A 24,884-nucleotide genomic window follows, 5' to 3' on the forward strand; every position below is an offset into this window, starting at 1 on the left:
AACTTTGTGGTGAAAGCCTAAGCCATGAGGTTGCCATGAAGGATGTTATACCGTACTCAGTAAATTATCAGTGAAATGGGGTAAATCCCAGGTCATTAATAACAGAGATAAAGAAATAACAATGGCGGGATAGGCCCACCAATATTGCTTCCAGGCTACCAAACATTTTTCTACTAACAAAAGCCAGAAAGCAATATGCCATGACTTAATTCTTATTTTCTATCCCTGAAATTTCACTGTATGCATTTTCACTATTGAATTAATTTATATTTTGGGCATTGATATTACAGTATACATATGGAGTCTCTTGCTGTGGACAGACGCGAGTAAACTCAGTTTATTCAGAATTAAAAATGTTGTAGCTTCCATGATAAATTGCAATGGAATGTCCACTTTAGTGGAGATATTTCCAGACATATCTGTCTTACAATGTCTTCAGACTTTCAATTGAATAATCTTTGATAGTGCTTTGGAAGGAAGTAAACAAGGTCATTAATCTGCACTAGAGATGACCTGTCTCCTACCACAATAAATTTTGTCTGGAGAGGGCAATAAGTGCTAGACAGCAAAGTTGTTTCCTTGTAGTTTGGTTTAACCTCTTATCTCCTGAAATTCCTCTTTGATTTTGCAGAATATGAACATATTGTTCTAATGTCCAAAGAAAGTATTTAATGATATTTTGGGAGTGAAAAATACATAATTTCATAACAGAATTTGTTATCACATCAAACCTATTATGAAATGCCTTTTTGTCTTTATGCTAGAGAATTTTGCTAGATAGAATAATACAGTTTGTGCCATAACATTGTATTCCAATTGGTAGTGAAACATTTGGATATATGACTGATCTCTGATTGAAAAGGAACAGAGGATATGTGTTTGAGAGAGAAATGGCATAGAATAAGACTCTAATTATGTTGTTGAGACTATTATAAGACTCTAGTTATGTATGGGTTCAATGAATAAAGGATTCCTGAATAGAACTGCTAGTGTGATATTCATATTTGCACGTTACAACAACAACTTGCATTTATATTGTGCCCCTCACGCAGAGCAGCATCTCAAAGTGCTTAAGTAACAGCATTTACTTACACAAATACAGAACCCTACACCTAGTATATCTGGTGAAGAGCCTTGAGATGTCCTCCCATTGTGAAAGGGCTATATCAAATGTAATCATTATTTTTGATTTGGTATCAGGATACTTTTCATAACACATAGAAGTCCTTGAATCAATTGTTCCCAACTGCATCTTATTCTTATGCCACTTAATATATCAAAATAATGTTAAAAAAATGAAAAAATAAAGAATTATAAACAAACAGAAAGAGAAGAGCTTGTGAGCATAGTGTGTTTATTCTGTAACATGCTGTGCCATGAAATGGTAGAATGCACATGATTCTTCATCCGGCAAGGATCTTGATCTTTGATATGCTGTCGCAGAGAAGCATCAAGTGAAGGTGAAGTGATTTCCCATAGGAAGAGGGGAAACTTTGGAGGGTGAGTCAACTTGTGCCACTCTTATTCCCCTTTTATCATCATCTTAAACAGAATGTATTATATACTTACCAGTCAGTATACAAGAAGGGATATACAGATTTCAGCTTCTCACATTGAAATTGTGTATTTTAACTTCTGAGTTTCCTTTTAATATTGATTGTTGGATTCTCCAGCCTCATTGTTTCTTTTTGCAAGAATTACTTTGCAATGTTACACCTTTTTTAACACCATTATAATTTAGTTCTTTTAGTTCCTTTCTTAAATAAAATCAAGACTTAGTCTGGAATTACTTTAGGTGTGTCAAAACAGTAGAATAAGAGCCTTCAACCACTAGTTTACTTCCCTCCTTAAATCATTCCGATCTATTTGTGTTTAAAGATTTCAGAGAAAATACAACTATCTGGAATTTAACTAGTATTCAAGATAATTTAGCACATTTGCAGAGCTGTTTCTATTGAACCTCATGAATACCCAAGAGTTAATCAGCACTCTTTAACTATGCTGTTCTGTTTGTTTCATCAGTTTAAGTTTCACTCATAACTAGTTTCGACCATTTTATTGTTAGGTTAATAATTTCATTAATTTGTTGTTTATTATTATGCTGCATGCAGAATTTTTTTATGTCAAATTTGTCACAAGATATGAAAAAATACTTTTGATGCTTCAATAATCTGTTTTATAGCATTTTGGATTTGAAGATTTTTTTCAGCGTGTTACATTCATCTCTTGATCTGGCATTGTTTCATCGATGATCCACTATAATGTAACTTTTATTTGACATGTAATTATACGAAAAAAAAGTCATCTCATGTCTCATCTTGTACTATTTCAACTGTTTCATAGCTATCAAAAAAAAGTTCAAACTTCATTCTGGAGTTTGATTTATGTCTGATCTTGTGTTGGGTTGTACAGTTCATTAGATGGTCTGAGAGATTTTGAAAGTTCTTCACTTGCTTTTGTCAGCATCTGTGCTTCAACAACAACAAATTTATACAGCGTCCTTCACGCAGGGTAGCATTGCGGAACTTCTCAGAGGTTCACCCCTTGTGAAGTATTGTATTAATCTGATTTGTTCTTTTAATTCCAATTTTAAATAAAATGTCAATGGTCACCAGAACAGCGCAATAGTTCCATTTTGAAATCTGATCACCTGGTCCATCAGTCACTTATGGCGACCAAAAATAGTTCTGTGAAGAATTCGAATTGCATTGATGGTGCTAAACTGCTCAGGTGGCCACAGCTAATGTATAAGCCAGTAAATGGAATTCCGAAGCTCATCTGTGGGTGGCAAAATGAGAGCAAAGGGTACACAAGACCATCCAATGAAAAGATGGAAAGTCTGGTGATGAAGCTTTATTGCTCAGTGATACATTGTCTGAAATGCTGAGATGTGCAGCATTCTATTACTTATCATTTCAGTGTTGTGGCATAGCATTTAGTGAATGTAGCATTTAGTGAATGCTGATATTCTTTAGGAGATAATAGAATCAGATTCACATCAGCTTGGAACATCTTGGATGTGTTCATCTGGGCAAAGGGCAAAGCTCTCCTTTTGTTCTGCAATGTCAGATTACTGTTGCTGTGCTCTACAGCTTTTCACCGTGTCAGTGATAAATTATCACTTCATACAAAATCATGATTTAGACACAAAACCCCAGGTTTATCTTTCAAGAAATATTTGTCATTTCTTTTGAATCGTCATCTTAATAATGGTTGATTTCTCACTAATGCAATAACAAAAAGTGGAATGAGGTAGTAATTTTGCTGTGTCTAATGTTTTTATGCCCTGTAATTTTAACTTTATAATAATAATAATCCTGACATTTGATGTAGCGCCTTATCACGTCTTCGAGACGTCTCAAAGCACTTCATAGAATATACTGTAAAGTGAATGAACTGTATATTTTGTGGGCAAAATGCGGCAACCAATTGTTCACAGCAGTGTCCCACAAACAGTTGTGGATTGAGTGACCAATTTATTTTTATTTATCTTGTATGAAATCCTGCGCATCCTATCCTATGCAGTTCAAGTGGCTTTCAATGAATTGTCTATTAACTAACCAGGAATGTTAGTGAGTGTGATAGGTGTTTATCCAATGTATCCTCCTCCCTTTCTGTTCTAAAAAGATAAGGATCCTTATATTGCCATCTGTCTACACAGAGCAATTATATTTGAATGTCATTTGAGGTGGAAATTTAATTTTAATCTGAACAGAAATTCGGCGCGTGAGCTAGATTTATTGTACCTGATTTAAGAGCATTTTTATTTTACATCTTAGAAAGAATATTGTTTTTGTTATAAAGGACTAAAATTACATTTTCGGAGCCATCAGATTTTAGTTTCTCTATTTTCACAGAGGAAAGGAGATTGGCCATGATGTGGACTTTTTGATAACCTGCCCCGAGGAAGGGAAGGAAGAAGGAATTCTCCATAAAGCAGTCAGTCGGATGAACAATCAGGTAGTTACCACATAATAAAGCAGGAAAGAGATTCACACTATCACTTTCAACATTCAATACTTTTTGTTCATCGATATAAATTGCACTATTTTCTGAAAACAGCAAAAAGCAGGAACTACTACAAGGTAAATATCAATCACAAATTACTCAAAAGTAACAACCTAGCAGTGCCCTTAAAGGACTTTCAAGACCTGAACAATTTTGCTCTCCCATTCATCATCTGACCACGGTTAAGATAGTCCATTGCAGATAAGTCTATGAATAATGGATATATGATGAGTTGAAAAGGTTGAATAGGTCATAAGCCCTGAGACCAAAGAACAAGTGGTTCACAACCATTATCTGAACTCCAATATTAAATTATAATTTCATGTTTTTTTAAAAATCTATACTTTTTAAGTTACATGTGGGAGTTTTGCAACATTTTCAGATTTGCATGAAGCAGCTGACAGTGCAGATCAGTTCCTGTGTGCAATATTAGTGAAGATTAACAATATTAAATTATTAATACATTTTCTGACACCTCATGCTTAAATCCCCAAAAGACAGATTAATGCATGTTGATGACTTACTTTGAGCTTTATTGAAAAATAATTGATGTCTAATTACAGCAAAATAAAATATCCAGTATAGTATTTTGTTATAATCACCTGTCCCAAAGAAATTGGAGTATTGATATCTTGCAATTAGGTCAAAAATGTCACCAGGGAAATAGTATTTTTTATTTATAATCGAACTACTATCCACTAACCAGCAAAATGCTATGCCTTGCTCTGGAAAACAAAGTCTTTCACAGTCAGCACAGAATGTGACAATCGTCTGGAGGCATGGAAAGTAGTGATAAAGTGAAGGTAGCAAGGGTTGACTCCTTGCACCGTAACCTTGTCATAAGAAATCACATCCTGAAAGGGTTTAGCATTAGCAATTAGAAATGGTCTGATACAGCCTCTCTGGCCTTCCATGTCCAAGAGCAGATTTGTCACATGAAATGTCCTTGTAACATGGTTTCTTTTTTTCCGTATTTTATCAAACGTGCAAACTCACACAAGTATGAAGAAAAAGATTGAATTTCACTGTTTTGACAGATGCTGTAAAAATGTTCCAGCTAAAGGTCAATGACAGATGTGCCTTTCTTTATATTTGTGATGTATTATTTGTGAGTCAGTTTGATAATTTTACACTGCTCCTCAGCATTGCTTACAATTCCAGTCAATGATTGACAGGTACATTCTCTTCCTCAGGGCTTACTCTTGTACTATGATATTATAGAGTCCACGATGGAAAAGAACAAAATACCCAGCAAGCAATATGATGTGATGGATAAGTTTCAAAAATGCTTCATGATTCTAAAATTAAACAACACACTAGTTCAAAACAGTGACCTAAATTTGCACTCAGAATCTGGAATCAAACTAGCTTATGAGACAGCAGAACCTGAAAGACAGATCGAAAGTAAAGATTGGAAAGCTATTCGGGTGGATTTGGTTATTGTACCTATTCAACAGTATGCCTATGCACTGCTGGGATGGAGTGGATCAAGGGTGAGTAGACCTCTTCTACTTAACTTCTACTTAAAAATATGCATTGTTTCTAAGGTTTTCATTGCTTTATATTGCAATAAACATTTGGAGGTTGGGATAATACAAAACAATAGTATATAGGAGCATGCCTGCAACTCACCAGTGGGTTAGTCATCACATAAATATTTTCGGCAAAGAAGAAGGCCCCATTGTGCCTGTTCCACCTGCACTATTGTGGGGAGGTATCGAGCTTTTGCTTCATAGAAAGAGAGACAAATCAAAAGGCAATTCAGTGATCTTTATAGCAATCTGTACAGCCTGCTTGTCAGAGGCCTTGGAACAGGCTGCCTGTATTATGTACAACAATGGGAGACAGCAGAAAGAATGCAAAACAAGAAATATAATCAATAGGTAACACTAGGATTATATCTTCTTGTTTGTATCCTCTTGCATCTCTCTTTCATTGTCAACAATCTTTATTTTTAGTCTTGATAGTTTAATCTGTATCTTGATCTTTGCAATTGTTCTCACTTTACATTTATTTTCTGTCATGTTCTTCACGGTCTCCTTCCTTCTGCAATCTTTACCTTAGGTTCTGTCTGTGCAGGTTTCCTTTTCTCTTGTTGCAATCTCTTGCTCTCTCTTTATCTCTAGCTGACACCTGACTGGTGTGCATAGCTTTGCCTTAGAGAATATACAAAGGTTATTGGCTGCATATGATTGGTCAGTCAGCCCTAGTGATTGGATTGTGCTCTGACAATCTCTGAGAATATTTCAAGATCAAAAGTCAGAGTAAATGTTATCTTGAATCTCGGTGACCTTAATATGAGATGTCTCAGTGTCTATTGTAAAGACTAATCATGTGGTGACAGCTGAGACAATCCAATCAGGTATTCATGATTTTGCCAAATTAGACTTTTTCTTAAAGGGCACAGGAGCTTAGGCTACAGTTGAGTGAATTGGGATATTTCCGTGAAAATTGGGATATTCGCCAAGCATACGAACTGTACACCTGCAAAATAATACTCATGCAAAATAACAGATGGTGAAGAATTACAGCAGTGTTTGGGTCATTGATTGGTTAGGGACTTGAAGTCCTTGAATGATGACATACTATGAAACTTATGAAGTTTATGTCCTTCATTTTATTCTATAATTAATACAGATAAGAAACATGTATTCCAGTGGAGTGGTGGATATGGCTTTAGCAGCAGTGGGTGGTGAGGTAAGGGCATAAATGAGCAATGTGGGCAGACTTGGCAATGGGCCAGATGTTGTGGTCAGGTCGGGGACAAGAAGAACACCAAGGTCACCCAATATCTGGTTCAACTAGGATGAGCAGCTTGGAAGGTTGGTGAAATAGAGCCAGAGGAACTTAGGTGTTGCTAAGAACAAACCAGACAAAATGGTTTCAGTTTCATTGATGATATTCAGTGGAAAAAAAAGTTTTGTCTCATGAATGAATGTTCCAGTGTTTTTTTTGACAATTAGACATTAAAACATAATTTTAATCTCAAAATCTCATTTTTCTATTTTAGCATTAAATGCTCATTACAGCCACACAAAACCATTTCTTTTCACATAATGTTGATATATAAAGTAGGTCTGAAATTATATAGTAATTCCTGCAAAATTGTTTGCAGCTCACAATGCAATTAAGTCATTATCAAAATGGAGTAGCTATATCACATAACATGTCAATTGGGATTAATTTCTATCCAAAACAGAACTTTAGAATCTCTCAGGCTTCAGACAATGAGCAATAAAATTATACCTAAATAGTTAAGCATGGCAATTTAGGAATTTACCCTCTAGATCAGTGGGGGGCAACTTTTTTCGTCAGCCAGCCAAATACATATTTTTTATTGAATATTTCTTGATTTATGGCCACACCATCAACATCAGGCCTCAGTAGCTACTGGAAACAAAACATTGATTCAAAACAAACTCACCTAGACTAGTGCAAATGTTCAACGGGCCACTTCTTGATGTCCCAGGGACTACATTTGGCTCGCGAGCCATCGGTTGCCCACCACCACTACATGTTCCCTTTAGGATATTGATAAAATGCAATATGTTTATGAACTGATTTAATTAATATTTTATCATCTTTGGTTCTTAAAATACAGCCAATGTTTGTAGTTTGTATTTAAAAATATATCTAAAAATAGATTTGAGAAACAGGGCTAGTTATTTACTATCTGTAGCTTTTAAAAAATACACCTAACCTTACTCAAATCGATTTCAAAACGAGAAGTAGTTATGCTTGACATACTGTAAGGGTGAACTCGCGAAACTCGCGAAATGTTGCAGAGATGCTTCCTTCTGTGTTCCATTCCCAATGTAACCATTAGAGACATCTCTGTAGTGCTCTGGCATGCGCTTATAGGAAACGCAGGCAGCTGCAAAGCCCTAATTATACAGACCTAGCTTGGCTAGGTGGGTGTGAAAGAGAACATTTTCTTTTTTCAGATTACCGTGACAGAATAATTTAAGCAAAAAAGATTAAAAAGAAACTCCGTGCTTAACTAGAGTCCTGAAAATAAAACTGAGGAAAAACATAAATTCTTCTGTCAATTTATTTTTTATTAAGGAAATTAATTATTAGAGTTTAACACGTCAATTACAAATAGATATTATTCTACATACACTAAATACACTTGTTTTGACTCTCGGATGATCCTTTGAGAAAATATAAAAGAGTTTAGAGAGGCTGGATTGCAATACTGTATTCCATGGAGAGAACTGCTCTATAAAATGTCACAATCTCAAATTCAGGAGGGTGAGGGTGAAATAGACAAATTATTCTACACTGAAGAAGGTTAACTTGTGGAACAATTTGCCATTGAAGGCCAATAGAGTACATGCTGAGCATGATTGACAGTGCCCCTCTCCATACAATATTGCTGGTGTTTCCGACGTTTTCACCCGTGTTATACACCATTTTAGCAAATAACCATAAGCAGTAACCAAGGAAGTAAAGCACACACATGATCAAAAAACCCTTGCTTTTCAACTTAACATTTTGCTAACAAACATAGAAAAGGTCAAAGTACGCATGCACACACTGTGCAAATTTGAGTATAGAGATCACATCAGTATCGATGCCCAACGATGGTATCACTCATTTTTTACTTACTAATCAATTTTGCAATATCTGGATTCCCAATTCACCACATGTGGCTAATGTATTTGACAACCCTGCCCTAGTCCATATCAAACACTCCTTCTTGGGGGGGAAAGTGCACATAGATATTCCCTGAACCCCAGAAATAATCAAGCATTATTTAACCCTGAATGAATTGGCAAATTGATAAATCTAGAGAGTTTATCAATGTTCACTGAATTATCCTATTTGCAGAGAAATGCATGCATTTCTGCAAATAGAGAAATGCATTATGTATGGAATATATCCATGCAATATATGATCAACATGTGAACATGCAATATTTTGCGATTAATCATTTTGACATTCTAATATTGAAAGTGTGAAAATTGAATGTAAATAAATAAGTAATAATAATCCTTGCATTTGATATAGCGCCTTTCACATTGAGAAGATGAAAGATGATCGAAAGCACTGTTAAAAAGATAGGTCTGAAGACGGGTTTAATGGGAGGGAGGGAAGGACTGAGGCAACAACAAAAACAAATTACATTTGTATAGCGCCTTTCAGAGGCAATTTGGGATAGAGTTCCAAAGAACACCAGCGAACACCATTTTCTTAGATTCTAGCAATGGCTGAATGGAGAGTGCATGAAAGCTTGTCCACTGATGGTGGGGGGATTGGGCAAGAGACGTGAAGCAGGTTGATGTTCGCTGAGTAGACAGAGCTTCCAAGATGGTAGGGTTGCAGGATTGTAAAAAAATAATATATTGCTTTTAATGTTTGCCTCCCACCTGTACCCGATAAAACAATTTGCTAGATTCTTTATCTTGAAAAAAATACTGCTTGAAAATCTTTTACAGGAAAGCATTCTGCTCTATTCTTGCATTTTGTTTTAGTTTTACTTCTCTTCTTTGATCACCACATGGAACTCACCATGTGCTGCCTGAGAACAAAGGTTCTCCTTTGATGGCCACCTGGTGCTCAATATGAGAGGCTAAGATAGATTAATCCTTTCTGAGTCTCCCTTCAAGGGGAGTGGAGGCATTTACTTCTGAACTCATCACATACGGAAATGTCTTACTGTTATAATACATTGAAACAGTAGCAGAAAAACGTTCATAACTACTTCTTAAAGAGCACCATTTTCTTTGATGCCTGGCATTAGTGACAGTAATAGGAAGTAATAATGACTTTTTTGTATCTTATCATTTATGTAGCACTTTGAACGTGACCTGAGAAGATTTTCATACCATGAGAAACGTATGAACCTGGACAATCATGTTTTGTACGATAAAACCAAGGTACATGTCCCTTTTCTTTAGACTTTTTCACCTCGTTAAGCATGTTGTTTTAGGTTCTGTTTCTCTACACCTTTGGTGATCTTGAATATCCAGTAATATCGCTCAGCTCCCTCTTCTTTTCTGTGAACATACCCAGTTTCTATAGGCTCTCCTCCTAACCCAGATAACATCTATCAATCTTAATACACTTCATTGTATCCCCTCCATTGCCAACTTGCCCTTATTGTATTTCATTGACCAGAATGCTATGCAATTCTCCAAGTAGAAATAAACCAGTGCCCTGTACAAGCTCAGTATAATTCTTGTGACCTGTGCTGTCTTTAGCTACTCCACACCAACATCCTTTTCACTTTCATTATTGTTGCTGAACACTGAACTGATCGTTTTAGCATGGTGTACAGATATTATTTTATAGAAATAAGGTTTGTTGAGATGCAGAACACAACACGGTAAGTTTTTATCATGCAGCGTAATCAGTCAAAGTAAAGAATAGCAAAGGGTGATGCATCAAGGTTAACACTTGATAAATGAGCTCTTTGGGGGCACCAAGGGCAATGCTAACTTCAGTCACGGGGCACTTGTTTTCTTAGATGGAACAGAATAGAGGCCAGTGCGGTCAACTAAGCATTCTTCAGATCATTTAAGCAGATTTCCAGAGCACTTTTGGGAGCCACAATTATGTAAGAGCAATAGAGAGGAAAAGCCACACAAAGTACAAGATTAAAGACCATTTCCTCCAACAGGATTTATGTCTCACAGAGGCACAAAGGATGTTCAGAAGTATTTCTCCATTGGGATAATAAAGTATATCTGAAAATTCTTTCCTTTTTTATATAAAAGAATGATTGATGGTATGGTATTACTGCAATGTGATCTCTATAGTGGCACTATCTTCTGCATTAAGGTTGGTCAGTGTTTAATTACAGATAAATCTAATTTGAACGCTAGCACTTCCCACTCATATTAATTGTAATTTCTACATTTTTCTCTTTCATAATGTGCCTCCGTGAATATCCCATGTCATCATTAATATGTGTGCGTGTGTATGTATGTAGTCCATCTGTACGATGGTTTGTTCAGCAGAGGAAAACTGTTAACTTTATGAATATTTGAGAGTATGTGGTTGTGGTTATTATTTTTATCGTGCTGCTGTACTGAGAGTATAAATAACTCAGCTCCCAAGAGGAAATTCAAAAGCAGCAACCATGAATAGATGGAAAAATTCTACACGTAATGAAAAAATAATTTCATAAATGACCATATGAGCAAAACTGGCCATAAAAACAAGTCCAGAATACATTTGATCCCCGATCTTTGTAGAAACTGTATACATTTCTCACAATGTAGGATTTCCCAAATTAAGATTCCAACAAGTAAACAATTATACTTAGCTTGTTATTTCAAACTGTGAATAGTATGGGAAAGTACTCTACTGGTTGAAGTTTAGGGAACCTTAAGACAAACACCAACAATAGCATTTATACAGTGCCCTTCACACGGGGTAGCATCCTGCAGTGCTTGACACCAGGGCATAAAGAATATTTTAGAGATGGATGGCAGATACCTTAAACATGACCACAATTTTGAATAGGTTCAAATCATAATAAGCACATAAGCACACATCGACAAACTTGCTACAGTTTTGGCAAGAGGAATTCCAAGCCATCTGTTCGTAAGTCACAAAGGTCAAAATCTAGGATACGGAACCTTACTGGAACTAGGTTTTGAACAGTTCAGAGTCAAAAGTACATTTTTATTTGTGGAAAAAAATGCATTTTAAGGTGATGAATGGTAGCATTGGGGGATGGACTTTTATGTTGTCTTTTCACCCAGTGACACAATTTAGTCATCACCATATATAAACTAGGTTAACACATAATTTGACGTTGTCGCTACACTGGACTTTACAACATGCCTTAATTTAAAACTCAAGAGGGCATTACTTACTGCACTTGCATTGCATTCGTATTTCCCACACCAGTCATGCTTTTCACTTCTCTGTGTGAGATTGCCCAACTCATGCCAATTAGTGCTGAATTATGGGCAGTTTTGTGCTTTCTGCTTCAGCCCACTGGGAACTGAGTTGAGACTGTCCAAACTCATTTATCTTAGGGACCTTAACAACTGTTAGATAGAGACTTTCATCTCATCAATCTAGACTTCATTTGAGCTCAGATCCCAGAGGTAAAAAAGCAATGTTCTAAAACACTGCACTATTCATTACTCTGAACCTTTAAAAAAAACTTACAAACTATCCTTTTACCTCTCGGTTAATCAAGCCCCACCTCAACCCCCCCCCCCAAAAAAAAAATTGTGGAGAATGGAAAGTCACTTGGGGGTTTTGGGGAAGCTTGCCTCCTCTTGCAACCTGTAATGAAAAGTAAACACATTTCCTTATCTGAAATTATCCTGTTCTTGGAACAGCAAGAAACAGGCTAATCTGAAAATGCCTTTTTGGAGTTGCCCCCAAAAAAATTCAGTGCTACTTTTCTTGGGAAATACACAGGATCACAAGGTTGGTTGGTATGAAGAGGACACTTCAGCTATTTGTTCTGATTCTTCCAGAATACCTACCTTCCCATCTTCCCATCGCAGCATCAAACTGCATCAACATTAAACAAGTCCAGTATCTTGGCCTCAACCAACCTTCCGGAAAACATTAAATAGAAAATAGAAACTGGGTAAAGAAATACTTCCTGGTGTTTGTCCTTTTTTACTCCAAATTTATCTTCTTTGCAAAGATAAGCTTGTTAATGTCTGGTATGATTGTACCATTCTGGCAGTATCTATATGATGAATGAATACACACCACTGAGGGAGTCCTGTAGCTCAGTGCAGCAAGCGAGAAACCTGAGTTCAATTCCAGGCAGGGCGAAATCTTGGGCAAGTTTCCTTACTCCACACGCCTAATAATAATCCCTCCAAAACAAAAAACAATAATAAATTGGTCATTTTCAATCTACGACTATTTGTGGGACACTGCTGTGCGCAATTGGCTGCCGTGTTCGCCCACAAATATACAGTCAATTAATTTTACAGTATATTCTGTGAAGCTGTTTGGGACGTCTAGAAGACGTGAAAAGCGCTATACCAAATGCAAGGATTATTATTATTTATTATTATTATAAATAGAAATACTTTGCATTGACTGCAATGAATATTGAATACATTGGCAAAATGGCAGAAATGCCTGACACAGTTACAGTTTCATTAAAGACAAAATACTACTTTTGTTTGTGTTTCCTTTATCCTGCCATACATTGGCACCTTCTTTTATAATGATGTTGAATACAGAGCCACAAGAAAAACAGAACAAACTGTTCACGTTTTATTTGTTCCTGCTAAGACATAAGTTGACTTCAGATTCTTTCTGTCTGTATCATAGAGTGAATGGGCTGTATTATTATATTCTTCAGCATCACCTTCCAATGAAGAGTGGTCAAAACTTTAATCTTTAATATCATTGTTATGTAATCCGATATTGGTTTATATTTTTAAAGTTGATTATGAAGCATAAAATATCAGACACATTTTTAATTCTTAAGATTTCTAATTAATTTCTTACACACCTCTAAAATATCCCCTCTGAGATGGCTCTATTCCCACTATTGGAGGATTGAGTAAAGATTCTATTTTCATATTTCATCTTGTTAAACCTTAAAAAGAATATTACAAATACAAAACTGGTGAGGGAGCTCACAGAACTAAAATAACTAGTCACGTTTTAGTGTTGGATGCTTAGTTATTTATTCAAATGCATCAGGAAAGTAATAGTATCCCAGGTTACATTGCAAACTGTTTAATGTATTATTTTCAAAATTATTTGTTTATAAATATAAACAGCATTTTTGACTCATGACACTCTCAAGCTGTGATAAAATGTACAATCTCAAACTGCTCAGGAGCCCCAGGAGAGTTGATTTATATATTTAACAAACCACGGATTTATTTATGCTTAGAAATATTACAGAAAGTTTCATTACACGATCTGTAGCTTTTCTTGTAATACTTGTACGTGGGCTTTGTGCCTCAGGACATTGATTTAATGGATAATGCTTCTGCTATTACTTGACATTGAAATTACACAGTGCAATAATGACATTTCAGGGAGACATGTACTCTTATGACTAACACATAATGTGTTAGCTGAGATTTATTATGAAACAGTAACTAGGAATAGATGAATTCAGTATTTTATAGCGGTTAGGAAACTTGGCTATTGCACATGTTCTACTAATATCAAATTATAACCATGATACAGTTAATGGGAAATTTGCTCCTTTATTGTGCAATAGTATAGCATTTTCAACAAGAACCTGCATATTGAAGAAAGGCACATTAGCTTTTCATGAAGCAAATTTGTTTTGCTCAGGACATCTCCAAACTGGATTATGTACTCAAAAGAGTAATTAGAAATTTACGCACAACAACAACTTGCATTAATAATAACACCCTCCGATTAGGAATAATGTCTCAGAACACTTACCAAATGTAGGTTTTTAATTTTTGATCAACCAAGAGAGACCCATGACATTGATTTACAATGACCCCTATCATAAAGTGCATTGTTTATAGCTTCTCACTAATAGATAACCCATAAAAATACCCAATTTATAACATGGCACACTTTATGACACAATTTATGTATTACTCTCTAAAACAGCATTTAAAAGTGGTCCACTGTGTATGCATTGGTTATGCAAAGTAAAACTAGCTTTTATCCTTACAGTTTACTTTGAAGGTTATAAAATGCAATACCATTTACATGATATACCATGTCTCTCAGGATCCCTACCCCATATGGTCTGCCTCCAAGTCCACAGTGCAGAACAGGCCCCACCGGAAAACCCCAGATCTTCAGAATGCCCATGTCTAGGTTAAGATCATTTATGATCCCTATTATCCACACCATCTGCTAAGACCCTCCTGACCTCCACCTTGATGTTTAGGTGGCCCTGGCAGTCCATGGACCAATGTCATCTGGTCCATAGTTGTCTGAAGCCTAACCTTGGCAAGTTTTCACTGTTTCTCGAGGCCCTACTCTCTTTGTCCAATGCATGCTGACTGGGGACCTCACTTCCACCAGCCTTTAGTAACCGACTGCACAATGCATTCTAGGACCTAAGAGGCATTCACTACTTGAGCATCTCTCCCTGCTTCCATTTTCTCCTTGGCTGCTGAAGCTGTTGCTAAGCAAAACCCATTGTGTTCTCAATGAGTGGACTGCAATGCAAATTCTTTCCTTACCTTTACTTTCTGGCTGACTTCCAACTGCCCCTCCTATTTGACATGGCAGTTTAAAAGGCAAGTTTTCCTTACCGCACCAATTTATTTTGCTGCCTTTTATTTGGGGCATCTCCTACTCGTGTATCCCTTTCGGCTCCATTACCAAATAGCATGGGGATACCCCATCTATAGTAGCTCCCAGTCTGCCAATGCCTTTGATAATATCCTTGTGCTCAAGAATGTGCTCCAGGATATCTGTAGTAATGTATCACTTTGCAGGCTTGGGTCACCTGTTTGGTCTTTGGGTGCATCATGCCTCACCTCCACCTGTAGCAGGGGATAACAATACACAATACAAAATTACATTTGAATCGCGCCTTTCACATCAGGAGGACGTCCCGCGGGAGGAAATGCTCCACCAGACTCTTTTCCACAGTGTGGAATGCAATGCAGAACAACCAGATATTTGGAAATTTATATAAATTTTTCAAAATTTGCTTCACATTTTCTTTTTACAGAATACTTTCCCTTTCAAACCATTGCAGTTCTAATGGCATTACAAAATGAATGTAAAATGCTTAGGGGCAGTCACTGAAATTTCATCTGTTCAGTAGTGAAACAGAGAGTATGTCATTCTGGATCTTTCGTATTGACTCCTGCGGTAATACTCAAAAAATTCTACTTTATTTCCATTGCAGTCCATTCATGGAGGACAAAATGGGTTTTGCCTGGCAACAACCTGAATTTTCTCTTTTTATCTCTGCACTTGATAGCTTGTGATTTTAAAATATTTATTTATAATTAAACTTACACAAACTATCTGAGTAACATAGATACTAGCAGGACAGACAAGAGGTGGACAATTTCAGAATGATGGAATAGGAATAGGAAAAATTAAGAGCAGCATTTATAACATTGCAGACAGAGAAATATATAGTGAGAAAAGGTACTTGTGAGGATTTGGAAAAGCAAACTACGTCTACTCCTTTTCAACTGTACTATGAAAAAAACAAAATAAAAAGAGTGTTTCTGTGTGAAGAGTGATAATAATCCTTAATCCTTACATTTGATAGAGTGCTTTATCACATCATTGAGACATCTCAACAACATCAGTATGTTGCTTCAAGTATTCTTCCTCTGTTTACCTAGAAGTAGAAACCCTGTTGTTCGTCGATTGGTGGATCGCTTTCTGGGGGAATAATACATTTTTTTATTTGTTTTATAAAATAATAATTAGGTCACTCAATCCATGACTGTTTGTGAGACACTGCTGTGTGCAATTGGCTGCCTCACTTACCCACAAAATACACTGTCACTACACTTTAGAGTATATTCTATGAAGCGCTTTGAGACGTGTTGAAGATGTGATAAGATGTATTTCAAATCTACAACTTGAGTGGTTAAATAAAATTAAAACTATTTAAAGCTCACACTGTTATATTTGTATACAAAAAACATTGGCAAGGAAAGTATACTTATTTCTTCCTATTTTTAGATCGAACATTGTTCTGTGAAGTGAGTGTTTAAACATTTTGCAGCTATGACTGTTTCTTGGGTTTCTATATCACTGCAATGCTATTATTAAAGATTTTTATGTGTCTGGCAATGTTATTGGACACCACCTTAACAAGATTGTATCCAAAGAACTGGAAGCTTCTTTAGGAGGCAAACCTATATACTGTGTAGACACGATTTAGTGATATTAAATTTAACTGTTATAAAATTGCAATTGTAAAAGTATTGTTACTTTGATTATTTGTCACCATCAGACTATTTTTAATATATGCTTTATTTGTACTGGCCCTATTACTTCCATTATCAAAAGGAAACAGGGATTTATTTAATATTTATGGATTAATTGTAAAGTGAAATGCTCCTTGTTAATTCATCAGTCCTATAAATAGTCCAGCACAATAATGAAGTCATTGTAGAAGAAATGATTATAATAATTTATAATGATTTATAAAACATTAGTAGGTATAAGGGAGCCTTATTAGGTTTGATCATGTAAGTCTCTGTTGGTCATCCTGTGTACAATCATCTACTTACATTAACTTAAATCCCACCAGCTAGTCTATGATGTAGTCGCATACTATAGTAATGCACTTATGGTAATGCCTCCACTTTCAGTTCAGTCCTATGTCCTCTCTTCCCCCTCCTCGCTCCCTCCCCTCCCCTCACCCTGACCATTTCCCCCCTGCTCGGGTCATGACCCAACTGTGCAGCGCCTTGGGACGTCCTCCTGACGTGAAAGGCGCTTTATAAATGGAATCTTGTTGTTGTTGTTGTTGTTGGTAGGAAAACAAAAACTACAGGCAATTTCACACAAGTCTTTTTAAGATTTATGATAAAATGTGACATTAGTTTTTAAGTGTGAAGTTGTTTCTCAAAGGTTTCTCTTGAGACTTCCCAACTTGCATTCTCTTTTTGTGCAAAACCCTACAGCCAGGATTTTGCTAAATCCATAGGATGTTTGCTATGGTTATAATTAAGGAGATGCTCATCATCACCAATGGAAGGCAGGGTTACACACCTATCAGTGGTGGTTCCTGCTTTCTCAGATCCAGCTTTCCCAGATCCACAGGATTCCTTATAGGAGAGAATGATTCCTTTATTTCCACAACTGATAGGACACCAACAATTACACAGAAATAATAAAACCAATTTAAGGTATTTTCATGCAATGACAATGTTTATAACACAGTTGGCGTGTGGTCTCCTCAAAAGTTTCCAACTTCTGCCTGCTACTAAAGTATTTGATCTTTAAATTAAGTTCTGTATCACAGATCACTTATTTTGATAATTTTTTTCATATAAAATTGTCCTAGCACTCAGTACCATTTTGCATGTCTGGAGCAACATTTGGCCTGGAATGCTATGTACCTCATTTCCAATCCCATTAAATATACCAATTCCACGAAAGCAGGAACCACTGCAGATCTAACACTACGTAGAATCTTTTTTAATATAAATATGTTGATATTCTAGCTAATGAATGGTGAACCATTGAATAGCACTGATTGAAATATAAAAAAGGATATCAGGAATGTAGAAATGCAAAAAGGGATGACTGTAGATTTGAGATTTTGATGTGCAGAATCAGAATTAATCTTTTCAGATTTTAAACAAAGCCATTTTGAGACATCTGAAAAATGGATCCTGGGGAGAATAAATCCTGGAAAACTATTGGATTTTTGAATTCTATGACTCGGGGAGACATTGCTTAAAAAATTGACCTGGTTTTTACTTTGATGTATTGTAAAATCTGAAGTATAACATAGATCTTATATATATATATATATATATATATGCGTAACCTTCAAATATTGGTATGATTGGTCTAAGCAGTGCATTGAGTTTCACAGCAAAAGTCACAAATATAAATCTGTTCGATTGGATTTTATATTTTTTAATGGCTGAAAAAGTAACCAAATAAATAAAAGTGAACATTTTTAGATGATTTGTTACTTCAAATCATGCCACATCATTTAATAATATTACATTGGAAGTGTTAGGAAAAATTGACATAAAATGACACTGGGGGGGTTACTATGTGGCGATTTCTAATAGAATTCTTTGATAAGATAGGTGGAAGATATGTCTATTAGACATAGCTGTTTCACTGAATGAATAAATATATGCTTAGTTACACCACGGCTGGGATGTTTAACTTCCAAAAAGATCCAATCAAAATACAAGAAAATGCACTTTTAAGCACAGTCTTTCAGAATAGTTTTAGAAGCTTTCATCTATGTCCACAACGAAAAGATTCTTAATCTCTTTGCCTTCAAAGGATCAAGCTCAATATTTGCACTTTTACTGTGCATAATATGGAGAATAGATCCAACTAGGAGCAGTGGAGGCTATCAGGTAACAGCTGATGATGAGTGCTCTTGAAAAAAACTTTGGAGAGATGATTGAGTTCCTTTGGAGAGATCATGGACAATTATCGGGGCTATAGCGGGGTAGGCGAGGATGAAAATAGGGAAGTGCAGAAGAGAAGCTGTTTAGATGCAGATGTTATGCTGTACACAGTCATATTTATTCACTCATCATCATGTAACTGCTGATCATAATTGCCCCCAGCACCCACAAAAGGCGCAGCTGCTCATGTGTCAATTGTTGCCTGTGTGCATGCACAAGTAAAACTGTCTTTTTGTGTGTTCAGAGTATCAGCTATTTTTGACAGTGCTGGCACTGCTGCTGCGTTAAATTATGAAGTGGGACTCAGGAGAAAAGGCAGCTTGTTTTCACTGGAAAAGACAGAGAGAAGAATGACAGAGCGAGAGACCATATGGTGAGGTTTGCAGTTGATTTCCCCATTTCCTATAACAACCATCTCTCTGTGCATTTCTCACTCCCAGGTAGAGTTGAACACTCACTACACTTGTACAGAAGTGTTCCAGAGTGCTGATTGCTCCTGAGTTGTGCGTGGTGAATGCGAGTCACTGATTAACGAGAAAAGCTCTGTCCTCATTACGGGTTGGACTTGTTTTGGGATGTTAATTAGTTGACATCTATCCAACAACAACTTGCATTTATATAGCACCATTCACACCAGACATCTCAGATTGCTTATCCAACTGCTTATCCTTTGTCTCAATTTTGCAGATATTCTATAAAATTGTAACATGTGATTAACCCTATCCTGGCAGATCTTTAAACACAGTTCTTCTGATGGTTGACAGTTTCAAGCTGTCATGAAGGTGCATTTGAAGTTTCCTTTGTGTGCTATCTGAAGTCTTCAATGAACTGTTTTAGTTTCATGTTCATACCATTTGCAGAATATCGCACAACCAGAAAATGTCATTGTTTGTACAAATATAGACGGCATTCTAAATACTTAAGGGCATTTTCTGGTGTAACATTTGAATAAGGTTGCAATTAATTTTGAATCCCCATTGAATAAAGCATTGTTGATTAGAGAGGATCCACAGAACATTTTTCAGAGCATCCAGTGATATATAAATAGTGTTGTAGGAGGTACAGTGTATGGAATACATTACAATAAATTGACAGTACAATCTGAGATTAAAAAACATTTCTTAGGTACTGTAACATTTGCAAAGCTATTATTATAGTAGACGAATGGCATCAATACAAGTTTCAATTACCACAATAGAAACACTGGAAAAATGCTAATGTGTTCACTGGCAAAACATCAATTGGCACGTTTTACGTTTTTATTATAGGTATTGATCATGGCTGCATATGACAAACAGGATGTACACAAAAAGCTACAGATCACATTTTGCAGCTGCTTTTGTTAAGTAGCGTTAATAATAATGTTTCAAACCACAAATGTAATTATTTCAAGCGCTGAAAAATACAAAAGATTAGCTGATTTTGAGATGGGGTGTAACTCACTGTTGGAGCGTAATGATGGTGAGGTAGACCGTGCTGCATTTATTAAAATTGATTGATGGATAATGTGTTTCTATTTTAGGTGCACAAAGACTAGAATAAAAAGAAGTAGCCTGGCAGAATGAAAAAGGAGGCAGGTTGTTCATTATCTGCTCTCCCTTTAAGCATGAAATAAAGGATCCTGCAGTACTGCCATCATTAAATCTGTATTGTCCCATTAGTTTCCCCATCATGAAAAGGTGGTAGCATAATGAATTATGATTAATATCAATAAAGTCCTGATCGCTGACTGTCCAGCGCCTTGGAACGTCCTCCCGACGTGAAAGGCGCTCTATAAATGTAATTTTGTTGTTGCTGTAAAGAGGAAAGAAAACTAGAAGGCTCTAGACTTGAGGCATAAACATATTTCCAGGGATGATAATGGTAATAGATTGCAACTAATGTAGCTTTGCCAGATAAACTCAATATTCATAGTTTATATGTAGTATTAGTAAAGTCTGGTGTTTAAAACTAAGAATTTGGTATGTAGGGATGTAGGTGAAACTCAATATGGAAACTGAGACACTGAGTAAATAAACACTGTTATCCTATGTATTGTGTATTAACATTTGATATTTGAAATTAATGTTATTCTCTACATTTCACTTTGATGAATTGTGTTTAAAAACTTTTTAAAACATAAGATCAGAGATCTATTGTATCAAAAGATCAATAGCAGGCCAAAATAGTGGGGTAATCCTTCTAATGTATAAATCATTGGTGAGACCATACTTAGAGTACTGTGTACAGTTCTGGTCTGCGCAGTACAAAAGGGATATTGGAAACATCGAGAAGATACAGAGGAGGGCAACCAAGATGATTGATGGAATGGAAGGACTGGACTATGAGGAGCGACTAAGTAAATTGGGCATGTTCTTGCTGGAGAAGAGAAGATTGAGGGCTGACATGATTGCTGTCTTTAAGGTTCTAAAGGGGCAAGACAATGTAGATCATGACAGGCTGTTTCAACTTGTCAAGAAATATAAAACCAGAGAACACAGCCTGCGATTGAAGGGGGGCGGGTAAATTCAGAATGAATTTACGCAAACAGCATTTCTGTGAGCGAATAATGAACCTGTGGAACAGGCTCCTTAGGGAGACAGTTGAAGCAGGAAGTATTGATTCTTTCAAACAGCTTAGATAGTTTTCACTAGCTCAGTGAAATAATATTATGGGATATAGTACATAGGTAGTTTAGAACATATGTACATGCGATTGCCAGGAAGGTGGTAGGCGAACTAGAGGGACATTGTTTTTTTTTTGTCTAGCATTTCTTATATTTCTTATGTTCTTATCAAGTGACAGAGCACCTCACTTATTCGCTTTGATTGGAGTCTGGGAGCAAACTAGTTGCCTGTCTTCATGGCCATAGATTGCTATATCTGTGTGGTGCAAAGTAATTAAAATGTAACAAATTTCCCATTCATTAAAGTGCACTGAAATATTTAAATTGGATTCTAAAATAAACTACAATTAGGATAGGAAGGTGTGGAGGCTGCTTCAATGCCTTCCAATTGACCATGTGAGTTCCTTTCACTTCTTGCCAGAACTGAGTGTGTAACATCGGGAAAATCTGCTTGAAGTTGAATCAGATTCATGGGATTTTCTTCATAGAGTCCATAAAGAAGGGGTAAGGCTCCAGCTCCATAACTCAATGTGAAGAATGTTAATAAAACTGAAAATTCAAATAAAAGTCATGGAAATTAATTTTTATTCCATACAAAATCTTAAAATCAGCTTGATTTTAAAATATTTTGTTTAGGTTTATGGTCAAGCCAAAGATAAAAATGGTTACTAGCTCGGTGAACAATACTGGAAACATTTTATTTTAAAACTATTTAGATTTCTCTCTCCTATAAAATATTAAATCCAGACTTTATAAAAGAAAATACTTGTCATGTTATTAAGTGCAGTGCACTAATATATTGTATTGTATTGCATTGTATTGTACGTATTAAAACTGTATATATTGTCTATATATAACAATCAAGTAGATTATAAAATGTACTTTTCCCTCTGAATCAAATGTTCTAAATCTCTGTTACATTGCGTAAGCCTGGCAAAAGAGTATTTTTATTTATTGATGTGATAAACCAGGTTATTTACTGCACTGTATATATTACTAAAATGATTCTACGGTATTTTTATGTTTAATTTGACCATTGTCGAAATAAGACAAATTTCCTACACACTTCTGCTGTAACAATTTGGAAACAGAATTGATGTTTGCATCATATTGTTAACAGAGGCTTGAAGAATTTAAATGAACCTCCATGTAAACTAAATATATACTGCTATTGTCTTTACAGAAAATAATTTTCCACTTATACCAGTATTAAGAAAAAAACTGATATATAAACTGTATGTTTAGCACACCATGTCTCTAAAATTTGATTATTCACTAAAGTGAACTCTTTGTTTTTTTTACAGAAGGTATTTCTTACAGCTAAGACTGAGGAAGAAATCTTTGCTCATCTGGGCTTGGAATACATTGAACCATGGGAACGAAATGCATAAATTACATATGTGTCAAGTACATATTTCATTGGATTTCACTCCATACATTTTGTTAGGGACACATATAAAATAATACCTTCAGTGACCTAAAATAATTTTAAATTTCATACAATACAAATTTCCAGGCATTAGGTTTTGCTAGTTGGATTGAAATGTCTTTACTGACATCCATATGGTGAAATTCAACTGGTTTGTAAAGTCAACCAATTTTGTTGTGTATAATGCATGTCGCTATGCTAGGTAACTTTACTAATGAGGGGAATTTTAGTATCTTAGGGGTGTACCTGAACAACTCACTTTTGTGGATTGGATTTCAAATCTGTCAATGATATCCCAAGACATTCTGAAATAGAATTTGACTTGATGGGAAGGCTCAAATTACAATGCAAGGAAGATTTTTCTTGCATTCTATTAAAAAGTGTTAGGTGCTTCAACACTACTGCAAGAATTCAAAATGTACTTTTTTATGGTGACATGTAACTGTCAGTAGTGGTGTTGGCCAAACACATCATAGGTTTAAAACTAACATTAATTCCATATAAATACTCAATACCACTTTGTGAGTATAATATTTGATTGTTATATTTGTGTGTTAAGTATTGCAAGTTAAATAAGCGAGACTTGACCAATTTGCTTGCAGAAGTAATGGAACAGAACTCGAAACAAAGTAAATATTTTGGAAAAGTTTTCTATTGCTTTGATTTGTTATATCAAATATTGATATATGTTTACAAGAAAAACATCAATAATTATTCAATACATAAATCAATAACCAGCAAATTAGATATTTTACCTGAACTTTCACTTTTAGGTGTGAAAAATGTGATATGAAGTATGACATTTATCACAATGATAATAGTCATTTATTGCATTTTCATCACATAATAATTACAATCTTAAAGGTAATCAATTATATTTGTAAGTTAAATGTACATTTCTATCTCAGCTACTGCTATTCAAAAAAACAATGCCATTCTGCTACGTCTAATGCAAAGCAAAATCATTTTAATGGAGCTATTTTGATTTTTTTTAGGAAATTCTAGGATAGACCAAGCTTTGACAGAAAGAGGTGCATACATAATTTTTTTTACACACGAGGTCTAAGTCGTTATTAAATAAATGATGGTGAAAACAATGACAACTAGCATTTATATAGCGCCCCTCACGTGGGGTGGAATCCCAGAGCACTGGAATCGACAGCAGAGGCCAATAGAGAACAATGTTTCATCTCATCAAGTTCCATCTGTTCTGCACAATGACTGTGTTAAATGTTACAGCTATGGGAGGCATTGAGTCACATAATCATTACCTTTGTTATTGTGAAGTTTCCCATAAGGTTTCAACATGAGAAAGCAGACATTGTAGCACGTTCTCTCTACATTTATGTAATACAATATAACTCAACCTTCTCAAGTGATTGTCATAAGTGCAGAAATTTCAGCTTGAACCATTTGTTCATTGAACTTGAACTCAATGGCTTTCCCATTACATTAAACTGTTGGTAGTGGGTCTAACTCATTACTAAATAAGCAAAATCCAGATTTGGATGCAATGAACTTTTAATGAGTGAAATGTTGTCATGGAAAACATGTGCTATAATCTAATATAAAACAGTTGTGGTTTTATATTAAACTAGTATAAATCATTAATATTTAAATGTCGTTATTTATGTATGCACCTTTCTTTGTCAAAACTTGGTAATACGTCTTTAAGCCAAATGAACTCTGAGATCTAATAATAATTCGGCAAAAATTGATATTAAAAAATCATTGGTGAGATGTGTCTTTGGGCCATGTAGTCCAGTGACATTTATAGGTTTGAATCTTGGTCTGAGTTGATTTAGTTCAT

General features: G+C 35.5%; 1 protein-coding gene across 1 annotated transcript in view; it reads left to right on the forward strand.

Annotated features, from left to right (window-relative positions):
* The window catches only part of dntt (deoxynucleotidyltransferase, terminal), a 62,209-nt gene extending 39,173 nt beyond the window's left edge, over positions 1-23,036 (forward strand). The window contains exons 8-11 of the mRNA XM_042336659.1: positions 3,858-3,960; positions 5,202-5,501; positions 9,807-9,890; positions 22,950-23,036. Coding sequence (XP_042192593.1) covers positions 3,858-3,960; positions 5,202-5,501; positions 9,807-9,890; positions 22,950-23,036 — 574 coding nt within the window. The remainder of the gene's footprint in view (positions 1-3,857; positions 3,961-5,201; positions 5,502-9,806; positions 9,891-22,949) is intronic.
* Positions 23,037-24,884: the final 1,848 nt, after the last annotated feature.

Source organism: Callorhinchus milii, unplaced genomic scaffold (assembly GCF_018977255.1).
Source record: "Callorhinchus milii isolate IMCB2004 unplaced genomic scaffold, IMCB_Cmil_1.0 Scaffold7, whole genome shotgun sequence".
Lineage (NCBI taxonomy): Eukaryota > Metazoa > Chordata > Chondrichthyes > Chimaeriformes > Callorhinchidae > Callorhinchus > Callorhinchus milii.